The sequence below is a fragment of the Galeopterus variegatus genome, unplaced genomic scaffold (genome assembly GCF_000696425.1).
Source record: "Galeopterus variegatus unplaced genomic scaffold, G_variegatus-3.0.2 Scaffold2600, whole genome shotgun sequence".
Classification (NCBI taxonomy): Eukaryota; Metazoa; Chordata; class Mammalia; order Dermoptera; family Cynocephalidae; genus Galeopterus; species Galeopterus variegatus.
Window position 1 is genome coordinate 145072 of NW_007728711.1, and position 13213 is coordinate 158284.

General features: G+C 41.9%; 1 protein-coding gene across 1 annotated transcript in view; it reads right to left on the reverse strand.

Annotated features, from left to right (window-relative positions):
• Positions 1 to 1355: 1355 nt before the first annotated feature.
• The window catches only part of LOC103598405 (BCL2/adenovirus E1B 19 kDa protein-interacting protein 3), a 12861-nt gene continuing 1003 nt past the window's right edge, over positions 1356 to 13213 (reverse strand). The window contains exons 3-7 of the mRNA XM_008582393.1: positions 7719 to 7869; positions 6901 to 6988; positions 4927 to 5033; positions 4701 to 4850; positions 1356 to 2433 (exon numbers count right to left, since the gene is read on the reverse strand). Coding sequence (XP_008580615.1) covers positions 2388 to 2433; positions 4701 to 4850; positions 4927 to 5033; positions 6901 to 6988; positions 7719 to 7869 — 542 coding nt within the window. The 3' untranslated portion in view covers positions 1356 to 2387. The remainder of the gene's footprint in view (positions 2434 to 4700; positions 4851 to 4926; positions 5034 to 6900; positions 6989 to 7718; positions 7870 to 13213) is intronic.

A 13213-nucleotide genomic window follows, 5' to 3' on the forward strand; every position in this document is an offset into this window, starting at 1 on the left:
AAGTAGCAGGTGCCAGTTTCTTAAGGCTGAATGGGCCTAGAAACGGGCAACGGATCACTTCCTCCTTGTCCTATTGGTCAAGTAGTCCAGACTCGAAGAGGAAAGACACAGACCATCTCTCTTTGAGGACTGTCAGAAAATTGGGGGACTGTTTCTAAACTTTGTTTCAAAGATCTGTCACCAAATGTTATTTCGTTTTTGTTAGGGACACATATACTCTTTTGCACATTTCCTTTTTTACTTAATATATCCTGGAAATCACTATCAGTTCATTAGCTCTTACACATTGTGTTTAACAACTGCAATAGTACTCCACTTGTTGGCAGTACCAGATTACTGAATGGGCACTTCAGTTGTTCCAAATATTTTAATATGCTAATTTTATAAGTAATATTTAGTTATATCCTTATGCGTGCATTTCAAAATTTTTAGAGTATCTTCAGGGTAAATTCCTAGAAGTGGGTTGTAAGTCACAATGAAAGTGCAGATATAATTTTTAAAGGTACTACACGATCCCTCTCCAGAGAGCTGTAGCCATTTGTGTCCCTTCTAGCAGTGTGTGTCATATTCTGCAGTCTCTACAAACTCAGACTCTATGGTTAGTGCCAATATCCGCATCAGAAAACTGCATCTGTAAGTAGCAGCCAAATGTTAATTTCTCTTGTCAAAATAATTTGGATTATGTTAAACGTTTTGTGAACTTGCTAGGCAATGAATAAAATGAGTAATGGTGCGGGTAGGCAGTTGTTTGTACTAACAGTAGGATGGATGTAGGACTGTTGGTAAACGCTGTTCAGAAAGGCTCTATTACTATATTGCCATAATCCTGCCTGAAAGATAAAAACAAACCTGTATACATGCAGATATACACACACACACACACACACGGATCAAACGTGTTTCTTCATTTTAAATAGTCTACTGTAATGCTACTATCTGATGAAAAAAGCTTCTAGAAAACTTGAGTCTGTCTAAAGCACTTGAGGAACAACCAAACTAGTGCTTGCAGAGAGTTGCACTTAAGAGTCTAGTTGATGCAGTCAGTGAAAGACATGTGAGTGGCTTTGTCAGGGGCCCCAACTGCCTGAGTGACAATTCCAGATGGTAAGTAGGAGATTCACTGAACTCTCTTTAAGGGTGCTAAAGGCCCCCTTTGTCAGGACACTCCAGACAGAACAAGCTGACATTTCTGATCTAAAACAAGAGAACTCACTTAGCCAATATGATCCAATGTGACCTCACAGACTCTTTTTGAGGGTAAATTACACAGAATTCTTGCCATTCCACCAGCTTTCTCCAAATGACAGGACTATATGCTACTGCATCCAAGGTAATAGTTTAAATATAAACAAACATTTTTAAAAATTAAGATGTCAGATTTATTTTAACACACCTGAATTAAATGTGGAAAAATGAAACAAATACATTATATCAAAGCAGCAGCCTTTTTAAAAATCATGCTGTAGAGAAGATAAAGAATGCATTAATAGGGAGTAAGCCTGGTTTAATCAAGAAGCTTTTATAAATACCATAGTCTCAGAAAGATTTGACAAATGACAAAGATTTTTTTTTTCCATGTCTAGTCTTTTAAAGCAGACGAAGATTTGCTTAGAATAAAGCTGCTTTAAAGAGCACACAAAAGTTGAACACAAAGGGTAAGATTAAATTCATCAATGCAGAGTGATGAAGAGTAAGAGATACTGGATAGGTGCTTTCAACAGAAAACTCATCTTCCAAGGTAACTGACTACCTGAAAGTCAGAGGAGCTAAAATTGTTACACTGCAAAAGCAAAAACAGCTTAGTGTATGAACTATACAGTGGAGTTTGTAGCTGTACCTTGGTTTCTATTTAAGAATAATTAGCACAGTTTAGTCTTTAGTAGACAACCTGCTTCCATTTAAATTAAACACATTAATATTTTCTACAATAGTGTGAATATAAGGCCACAATATTTATTTTGGACAAACCCTTTAAAATGTAGTGATTTTAATATCAACATTTTTCTTTTGAAATATAAAGTGTTCTAAACTCAATCAAGGTTACAGATAATTTTTAAAATATTACATATCACGACTAGTATATTAAAATTATTTATACTTAGATATTTATACTTAATATCCAAAGAAAATGTACTACCAAATTATTAAAGTAGATACTAAATCAGTCTGACATGCTTATTAACTGATCCTGTACGTATAATTATAGGTCAGCATGATTTTAGTGTCTATATTTTTTCACTTTACTACACTAGGAACACAGCATTTACAGAACAAATAAACATAAGTGATACAGCCCCCCAAGGATCACAATAGCTCTTCAGTCAGCTGTGTTGCAAGCTCAGATATAAATCCCCACTATGTGAACAAAGTGGAGTTCCAATTCTTCATCAAAAGGTGCTGGTTGAGGTTGTCAGACGCCTTCCAATATAGATCCTTAATAGAAAAAGTAATTGGCAGTTAATGTATTCTTGTGATTCTCAGGTGATTTTGCACAGCAGAAACAGGGCAGCTCATGATGTTATAGTTTATGAAGGGGACTGGCTTTTTTATACCTATTATAATAAACTTTTAAAAATTAGTGACGAATCTTTCCACAATCTCTTATCAAGTGTTTTATTCAATACGTATTTTATATTCATTTAACTCAGAAAACATTCAATTGTGTTCTAACAGTGCAGTGCACTAAGTACAAGTACAAAGTAGAATATTAACCAACCTGAAAAGCTATTACCACACAGAACAGCTCTTGTGTTCCCTTTACTATTTTTAAATTGATCCAACACAGTGCTGGAGGACCTACCAGGGCAGGCTGTCATCACTGTAAGTCATCACCACCATCTCCACCAAGGCCAGTCACTAAATAATGAAGCCTCTACCCTCAAGCAGTCAAAGTTTGGTAGTGGGGAGAGGTGCCCAAACCTAAGAAGGCTTCCAGTGGAGAGGGCCTTCCTGGGGCTGACGCTTGAACAGCAGTAGGCATCCCTGGGGAGGCAGGCGGAGGGTGGTCATGCAGGAAAGGGGAATGGTAAGAAATGAGACTGCAGACTTGGGGCAGCAGTGTTCTGGGATGGATTTTATCCTGACAAGGATGAGTAGCTGCTGAGGGGTTTGGGGTGGGGTATGGCACCCAAAGTCTGGGAAGAATGAGGGACAAGGACACTAGCTGGGATCTAGCTGCAGAAATGTACCCTGAAACAAATGCCTAAAATGGGCATTGAAAATGCAGATTACTAGGCCTCTTCCCCAGAGTCTCTGCTTGCTAGTTCTGGTAAGAGCTCCAGAAATCAGCATCTAGCAAACTCCATGGTGAGACTGATGCACACTGTAAGTCTGACTCCAATAAGCACAGGCCAAAATAAAGATGCTGGAGCTGTATGGGACATCATGTATGAGCACTGGGAGAGAACCATGCACACAGGACGAGGCAAGGTGCAAACACAAGGAACACTGGGTTTCAGCCCAGGAAACTGAGTGGATAAGCTTCGTTTTGTGACTTTGAGGAACTTCTGGCCTACCCAGGAAGCCCTACCCACAGGCAGGTGGAACTGTGGGACAGGGGTTCGGAAATGAGGTCAAGGGTTGGGTGTAAATTGCTGAGATCTAAAAGTTCCAATGTGCTAAGACATAAAACAGACCAGGTCTCATCTGCCATATTAATGGATTCTGTGCTACAGGGACTTTTCCGTCCTGTTTCCTTCTGCCCCAGACATGAACCCTCTGGCCCACCTACACCAAAAGCCCACCAGCATTCCAGTCTGTACACCAGGCCTCATGAGACCACACCCACCTGGACAGTGACCAGGGACAAGCCTAAGCAAAGTACAGCTCTGGTTTCCCCTCAGTGTCCTGCTCTGGCTCTCCAGCACTTGTCAGCTAAAGGTCTTTAGAACCCATAGCTGCACTTGCCTGGTCTCCCTGTTTTCTGCATAGTTACTTAGTACAAGAAGCCAGAAAACTGGAAACCTCGTTTGTTCCATTATTGCTGAGAGTTAAATAGAACAATTCTGTTCTATAGGAAGTACAGGTGATCCTTGACCTACATATATTCACTTACATGCAGAATTTTCTCGACCAACCACAGATCAAAAATATAGTACTTGTGGGATGGAGAACCCCACAAACTGTACACAGAGGGCCAACTTTTCATATACGCAGGTTCAAGTCTTGCAGGGCAGACTGCGAGACTTGAATATCCATAGATTTTGGTATGCAACTGGGGAGGGTGTCCCGGAGCCAATCCCCCACAGATACTGAGGGACAACTGTATAGCAAGTTCCTAAGACCATCCATCTACAGCACAAAGGAACAGCTCAGTGCGTTCACACAACACTATGCTATGCAGAAGTGACAGGGATCTAAACACCACACAATAATACAGATAAAGAAGTCTGACATAAGAGTCCCTGTTCTGACTCCATTTCTATAAAGTGAAACAACAGGCAAACTAATCTATGCTAAGCTATCAGGATGGGGTTGCCCCTGTGGCAGGGAGAGGTCATGTCTGAAGGGGGCAGGTGGAGACTTGTAGGGTTGCAGCTTGTTTGTTTCTTGACCTTGATAGTGACTGCATGGGTATATTTGTGAAAATGCTGTAACTTATGACCTGTACTTCACTAAAAGTTTAAAAATAAATTACTGAGACCTAGGATCACCTCAAGGCATGCCAACCATGCCAGCAGTCATACAGTAATGTCACCTACCCCAATCCAATAGCCAGCAGATGAGAGAGCAGCAGAGAGGGAAGAAAAACCTTGAGAAACTCTGCTGAGAAAATGCCCCCCTTCTTCATAACACTCGTGTTTCTCATGCTGAGAGTAGCTGTGCGCTTCGGGTGTTTAAAGAGGAACTCCCTAGGGTAGGAAGAAATGTGTTAGTCGATGTGTCCTCTATCAAAGGAAGTTCCCATAATATACTGAAAACACTTACTTGGGGGGGATATTTTCTGGCCGACTAGACCAATCCCATATCCAATCTGAGTTTTTCTTCAAGATGCTTTCAACTTCTCTCCTTCTCTCAATGTAATCTTCCTCAGACTAACATAAAATAAATGTTAAAAGCAGATTAACATATTGCATTCACACCAGAAAGCATACACCTTCCACCTGAGCATCAGATCAGCGAGCTAAAGCCAGAGGCACAGGGCATCCTCTTTGGATGGTGACCCCAAGTTAGTCGTGAACAGGTGGGGTGGGGCTTCACCCTGGGCCCCATGGCACACCGGCTGTGGACATGCTCCCTTCCTCTGTGGATAGACCAGGGTATGAATGTGGAAGTCCTGCCCAGGGTATGAATGCATTTGGTTCAAGAGGTACTCAGAACTAGACACTGTCCTAAGGAAGTAATATGGCATGAGAACAAAGATGGAGACTGTAGTACTGGTTATACTAGAAGAAAATGAAAATCTAAAATGGCACAAAACAGGGATGTGAGTAAGTAAATGCAGTACCATACAGCAAGCAAGTCTAAAAGATGCTTCCATGATAAACAGGAGAGAAAAAGCAGAAATATATAACCACAATTTCTGCTACATTTTAATAATTATATAAGTGTACAAAATAACAACTGAAAAGGATGTTTAAATGAGGGATTACAAGTGCTCTACTTTTTTGCATTTTCAGAACTCTGTACCTGAGCGTTTAATTCCTTTTAAAATTAGAGGAGAAATTGTTTAAAATAGTGGAAACCCAGGAGAATGCAGTACCAAAAATCTACCAAATATCTGGGTGTGCCAAAAATGGCCACAGACCCCAAATGTCTAGGAGCAGCCTGCACACCCTGGGCGCATCCATGGCCAGAGTTCTCACTCTCGCTGGCTACACCAATATCTGGCTGAGCTCTGGAAGTCTTATAAGTTGTGACTGGGGTTGGGGGGTATACCAAAGAAAGCTTGGGGTAGCAAGGACTCCTCGTTTCCTTGGTGAGGGGGACATTGAGGGTAAACTAGCATGGGAGGAAGAGTGACTAACACTAACTGTAAGACCATGCTTCCTAAGACAGCTCTGGAGATAAATATAGAAAAAAAATTCAACTGTTTGGGTTCTAACCATTATTAAGTACCCAGAAAACATTATTTGTGCATCTGATATGCACAAGGTAAAGCACTACTAGATATATAACTGAGCAAGGTATTATTGATCACCTTAAAATCCAACACAGGAGTGGAATGGGAAAGAATTATAGTGAACTAAGGCAATAATCCTAGGTATACTTTTTCCTCATAGACTTATGCCTTCAGAAGGTTTTGTGGCTCCACAACAATACTAAGTGCCTGATATGTAAGACCCATTAAATATTTGTCAGGTTAATGTTAGAAAAATTATCTCACACTTAACTTACCAGGCTCTTTAGCTACTAATGCTATACTATCCAAACACCAGTTAACACTGATGTTAGCCTGGGGCATAATTTCTAGCAAGCAATTACAATGTCTAATGAGAAAGACACCCCAGAATCACAAGCACAATGGTGGAGTGACCCTGAATGGCTCTGTAGGTAATACCTGACTCCCAAACAGCTTACAGATATTAAAACCCACCTATTGTGCAACCTACAGCTGAGAAAGCAAGTGAGCAGGAGCACCCAGTGGCTGGCTCACGGCCACCCGTTCCCAACAGCCACTTACTCCCGCTCCAAGCACAAGGGAACGCTATACCCCCCTCTTCTGTGTCCCTGGATGGCAGGCAGGGCAAGAGGCTCACATTGCATTTCCCTCTCTGCACCTCCCCTCGTCAGCTCAGTGAAGCCTATGTGTTGGAGATGTTTCCATCCAGAGTTTAAAAACAAAAAAAGGCAGAAGATACCCTAAAAGCCAAACTTTTCTCTGCTCAATTACATTTAAAACTGTTTACTGAACCAACAGACCACAAATGTTTACAACTGCACATCCTCCTTCCAGCTTACCTGAGAGCTGTTTTTTTCTCCAATGCTACTATGGGTATCTGTTTCACAAGCTCTATTAATATCCTGTGGTGTCTGTGACCGAGGTGGGCTTGGCAAGGATGTGAACAGAATGGGAAAAACAGAACATCATGTTAATATTCTATCATTAGAAGCAAAAACCCAAAGGCAGGGAACCATTTCAGTGAGAATGGAGCACCTCACCAGCATACATATCTTCCCTTCCACCCAGCATGAGACCAGGGCTAAAGTGCTCCTCATCTTTTCAATTGAGCACAACAGAAGGAGTCAGCTAGCCAGTCTTCCGGGAAGAGAAGAGGACAGCCACTAAGTGGCTGGCTTTGTCACCCACCAGCTTCATGGTCTATTAAATAGCCCTTGAAAGCATCTGACCTTTGATCACTGACTCTCAGCCAATCTGCCTTGGATTCAACTCGTAAAGTGCTGCTAACCAGGAACGTGCAGCAATCTGATGACAAGAACCCTGCTGAGGTGTTATGAGTGGATTTTTCAGACTTGCCAACTTTATACATACAGCTAGCTGCTATGACCAGGCAGAAGTATGGGCCATTTTATTGTTATTTTATTGTATGCTCCCTAGCTTTGACATGGCCCCTCCAAAGACTGGGCCCCAGGTCATTTCCTCCCACCCGACAGACAGGTTTCTTTTGTGTAAGGAGGGCTGCAACAGGAGCCTCCCAAATTTGGCCTGAACCCACAAGCCGACCACCCTCCTTCAAGGACATACAGGCACTCACAATTGTGACTGCTCATCCACTTAGGACATTAGCACTGTAATATAGACACTTATTTACACCTACCTGTCACAGTGAGAACTCTTGGAGCTACTCCGTCCAGATTCATGCTGGGCATCAAGGAGTATTTTTTCCATGTCACCATTATAAATAGAAACTGAGGCTGGGACACTATTCCCATTTCCATTATTGCTAAAGTGCAATTCTACCCAGGAGCCTAATGGGAACAAAAAAGGACATAGTTGGAATTTTCTACCCACTTTGGAATTTGGTCCTAACACATAACCAGCCCATCCTTCCATTTCTAAGAGGTACCAAAGGACACAATGAATCATCTCTTGGAACCCTACTTGAACACACCCCTCATGCCCACTTCAGGCACCTGCATTACATTAACCTGTCTAGATACAGGAGACAAGCATTATTGCTAAAGTGCAGTTCTACCCAGGAGCCTAATGGGAACAAAAAAGGACATAGTTGGAATTTTCTACCCACTTTGGAATTTGGTCCTAACACATAACCAGCCCATCCTTCCATTTCTAAGAGGTACCAAAGGACACAATGAATCATCTCTTGGAACCCTACTTGAACACACCCCTCATGCCCACTTCAGGCACCTGCATTACATTAACCTGTCTAGATACAGGAGACAAGCTCGTAGGGCTGAGACCATGTGTCTGTGTCTCTTGTCCTTTCTTTATGCCAACAGATGTTCTACAAATCTGCTAAGTCATCGGAATACAATTATTCATAATACTTTTGAGGAAATTCTATATTCCAAACACAAGCCTTTCTTCATTTAAACAGGTTGCAAATAACTTTCACTCTCACAGTGTCTTCTGATGAACAGAAGTTCCTGATTTTAATTCAGTCAAATTTATCCATCTCTTAAGCAAAGGAGATATTCTATTATGTTATTTTCAAACTGTTCTATTGTTTCAACAGTCACATTTAGATTAAAAACCCACTGGATTTAATTTTTAGGTATGATCTGAAACAGGAGGCACCATTTATTGAGTTTTGCCTCTGCCTTCCCCTCTGCTCTGTGGTACTTCGTTTGTCAGAAATAAAGTATGTGCCATAGGTCTTTTTATCTATAGCAAATCTCTTTGTAAAAAGATAATTCTGGTAGTATATGGATGATGGGTGGCAGTAGAGAGAGGGTGAAGGCAGATTACAAAAGACCAAAAAACTTCTGTACTAAAAAAACTGAATGAACTAATTTTGTAGTCACTATAATTTTATTATTAAGTAATAATCACCCTGAGCTGCTATGTGTCCTTAAACAACATGGCACTATACAACACCATGCAATTAGGGGGGAAGATGGAACAGCCTATTAATCAATCCATTATGTTTGCTGAAAGCAAAGGCAGGCTGCACAGCCTTCCAACATACAAGGCATCTCTTCTGAAAGAGTCCTGACCTAGCCTCAGTAAGCCACTTGCAGAGTATATGTCATATTCATCAGAAAAAAGCAAATCAAGGCCCAGGAATGAAAAGTGGATTTGCAGCGTACACCATCAACAGCCTCCCAGTAAGCTGCTAACAAAATGACTACACAAATTTTCAACCAAATTTTCAAGAGATTTTTCTCTTGAACCTCTCTCATGTTTTCTTAAACTAAATGAAGCATGTCACTACTAATACACTGGAAGGCAGGATCTGTCTTGGAGCCCAGAGCTTACAGGACGAGAAAAGCCCAGGTGTCTCTGCCATGTAGCACAGGCTACTATACCTTCAGAGATTTATACACATCATTCCTGAAACCACTCATCTGACTACACATCAGCATTCCAAGTACTCTGCAAGCTCAGATGTGAATTATCTGCAGCAAAAAACTTTGGGTCCAAAAGCTGTATTCCAAGGAATGATTTACTAAGGGACAAGAGTTTTATTATTAACCTGAAACAACTGGGTAGGAAAGTGTACTTCCTGGGAAATGAAGAAAATGTATTCTATTAATCTTACTTTTATCTTGCAATTATTCATTAGGATTACTCATATTTTTTACGCAAAAAAGATGGGGATTAAGGTGTTTAACCTCAGAAAACTTCCACATAATCACAAGTAATTTATTTGAAATAACTTTAGTATAATTTGTCCCCAGAAAGATATAGGTGGTGATATTGCTGATTCAAGGCAAGCTCTCATTCCTAATTTCATTTTAGGTCCCTCATTTCCTACCTCCCCCACTTATAATTTACATTGCTAACAAGATGCATAGCAAACCAATCTTAACTCCCCTCTGAACAAATAGATGATTAACAGGCTACAAATATTTAAATCATATTACAAAAAGAAAACTGATAGGTCAGGTGTGCCTTAGAGATAAATATAATCCAACACTTGAATTCTTAATCCACTTCTTACTTTCCATTTATTCTCTCACTTTGTTTTTAAAAAATAAAATTTCATCTGACCTACAGCTTTTCTAGGTGCCCAAAGCACTTACTACCTCTACTGTGAAAGATTCCAGGGAATCCCCTAACTTCACTGCCCTCTATATATCCCAAGGCATACATTCCAGCTTCAGGTCCTCAACACTGAGTAAATGACTACAGCCCGCCACAGCCCCAAATGGAGAGTAAACACAGGGCACCAAGTTCTATACCCTAGTGTGGGCCGGCAGGTCTCAACCCTGGCTATGATGGGACAATCACCTATAGTGCTTTTTAACTGTTCTCCAGAAGCCCAGTCCCACATCACTCTGAAAATGCTGATCTGGAATGCTGGGATGGAACCCAGGCAAATATACTGAAAAAGCTCTAATGGTGATGATGTGCCGCCAGGGTTGAAAACAACTGCCCAGGGGAAAGACAGGCATCCAGCAAATAGCCTACAAAATGGGTATAAATGTCAGAACAGAGGGATGCTGCAGGCAGAAGAAAGCCCAAGGCAGAGAAGCTGCTAAGCCTGGAGAGAAGTAGCACCCCCAAATCACACAGAGGGCTTCTTGACCCAGGAGAGATGGGCTTTAAGAAATTGCTGTGTTTACATTTAGAAGCTTCTAAGGTTAGTTGAGAGAGGAACAAATGAGACTTAACTGGCAAATGATTTTGAGCATAAAGTCAACTAAGTAGATAATTCAGGTTACTTGCTTCCAAAAGGAGCTAGTTTACCTCACTATTCCTTTTGTCAGGCTGTGCTACAGAATTCTGACCTGTCTAATGCATTCTCAGTCATGTAGGTTCCCAGAAAAAAAGCATGGCACTTAATGGAGAGCCCCTGATTTTATCTTAACAGTTGTTGCCGGCCTTATTTTTCACTTAACCTCTGAACTCTTTATGACCATCTGTAAAATGTATGTGTTGGGCTACAATCTAGATTCTAAAACTGCATGATGCTACAATTCCTCTCCAAAAGAAATACAAATTTCTTTTCTCCTCATGCGCAACTTTGCCCATGGTGGGTTGCCTATGACCCGCTGCAGATACAGCAGTAAGTGAGGAGACAGGGGCAATCGCTGCGGTTTCAGAGTAAATGAGTAAGGATGCATTCATGAACTGAAGACAGTAGGTCCTTTGGGGAAGAAGTCATGCACAACCCCACCCACCTGCAACTGTCACCCAGTATCATCACAAAACTCTATCTCCCTCCTGAATTTTAATGGTAACATATCTAAGGAGAAAGGAAAAGCAAATACAAGCATCCTGCTAGTCAAAAGCTTTAACTAGAAAGGATCAGGGGGCACAAAGTGAGCAGGATCAATCAATTTTGCTGTTAACTCCCCAGGAAAAACATTTGGTCTCACAGTGTACAAACAAAGGGAGAATGTTTACAGTTCCATCTGTGGGTCTGGCTACCAAGGAGTCGTTCTCAGTTCAGAGGTAAACAAGAGGCAATCAAATCAGAACGGAGCAGAGAGGATAAGTGCTCCCTTGGTCACAAATCCAAGCCTGGATTCACATTTCATAGGGCAGCTGCGGGGCCCCACGTGACTCAAGTAACCCCTCCTACACTGGACGCAATAGTGGGCAAGTGCCCTGCTGCACGTACACTTAGAATGGCTCAAAGAATCTTTAACATGAGTTTCCACTCTGCGTGTAACCATCTTTTTATAGAATAAGCAAAACATAAAAACAAAAACCTCTTAACTCTCAAGCTAACATCTTTCATTGTCAATGACTCAGCAGTTAGGGGTATAGTCAAGGAATGAGGAGATAACTAAGCCCCCCTCAGGAGTACTCAAAACTCCTCAGAGACAAAATCTTAACCAGTAAGTAAATATTAGGAATAAAGTAGACTGACAACTAGAAAAAGGGTGATTTTACAGCAGGGAGTTTCTAAAACATCCCTTAGATCTTAGGAGACAAAAAAACCCTCCCTGATCTATAAGGGGATCTTAAACCTTGACTTGGTGCTATCAGCACCACGCTCTCCAAAGTGAGCCACGGGCCAGCCCCTGCCTGATCTACTTCAAAGGAAGAATTAGTCAATGTTTAAATTTAAACAGAAAAACCTGAATTACAGGATTTTTTTCCAAATGTGGTTGTAGTTTTTAAATGCATATTTATACAGTGCATCAGACCTATTAAGTCCTCCCTAGTAAAATCTTGCTTTGAGTTAATAAAACTAGCAGCTCACTAAATTCATCTGAATATAAGGTCTTAAAAAATCTTAATAAAGATTAAAAATTCAGTTTCAAAGGTTTAAACAGCCTTCTCCAAAGCTTATTTCCATGCTCATTTTGCTTTGTGAACTCTCCCTTCAGAGAATACAAAGGTCAACAGCCACCGAGTTCCTCCAGCTCCTGGGCCCTCTGGGATCTCCGGATCCAGGCTTGTGTCGGCTTTATCGTGGCAGGGGCGTGCCTGGGCTTTGGCTCAGACCACTGGGTCATCTGACCACTACTACCGACTCAGCTACGTGAGGGAGCAAGTCACTGCACCCCTCTGGGCCTGGGTTTCTGATATGGAAAAGGGTCGTCTTGCGGATCTAGATCCAGCAAGTCCGAGGCAGAAACCAAGCATTCAATTGGGGCCGTCACCGAGTCTGCAACGACTGGGCAGTGTCCTTCTACTTGTATTTTTTTAACTCACAAGTCAACTTAAAGCTTTGGAACGATTTTCTAGTATAATTGGAACATGAACATTTCATACCACGTTTTTAAAAAGCTGTTCTCTCCCACACTGAAAAAGAGCAGCCACTGGACTCGTGCCTTCTATCAGGTAACCCCCTCCATCCCTTCCTTCTCCTTTAGAAACCATAAAAGTCACGACGGATACAAATACCAACGACTTAAAATTAGAGCATACAAAATTCAACTTGCAGCCCCTTTAGTTTTGGCTAAAACCAGCACTGGCCTCAGCTATAAACTATGGGAGCAAAACACGGACTAGCCGGACTCAACTGTCACCTGCCCATTTCACTGAGAAGGGATTTTAGGGTGCCCGCAGCCTGACCTAAGTTCAGACTCATCGGCCAGACCCGCTCAGGGTCCGAGACCCGCCAAAGCCCGCTCGCCTGCCGCCCCCCACCCCACCCCGGGCCACCCCTCAAACAGCCGACGACCCCCGCGGCGGCGCTCCGGGAAAGCGCTGAGGCTGCCCGCGCCCCAA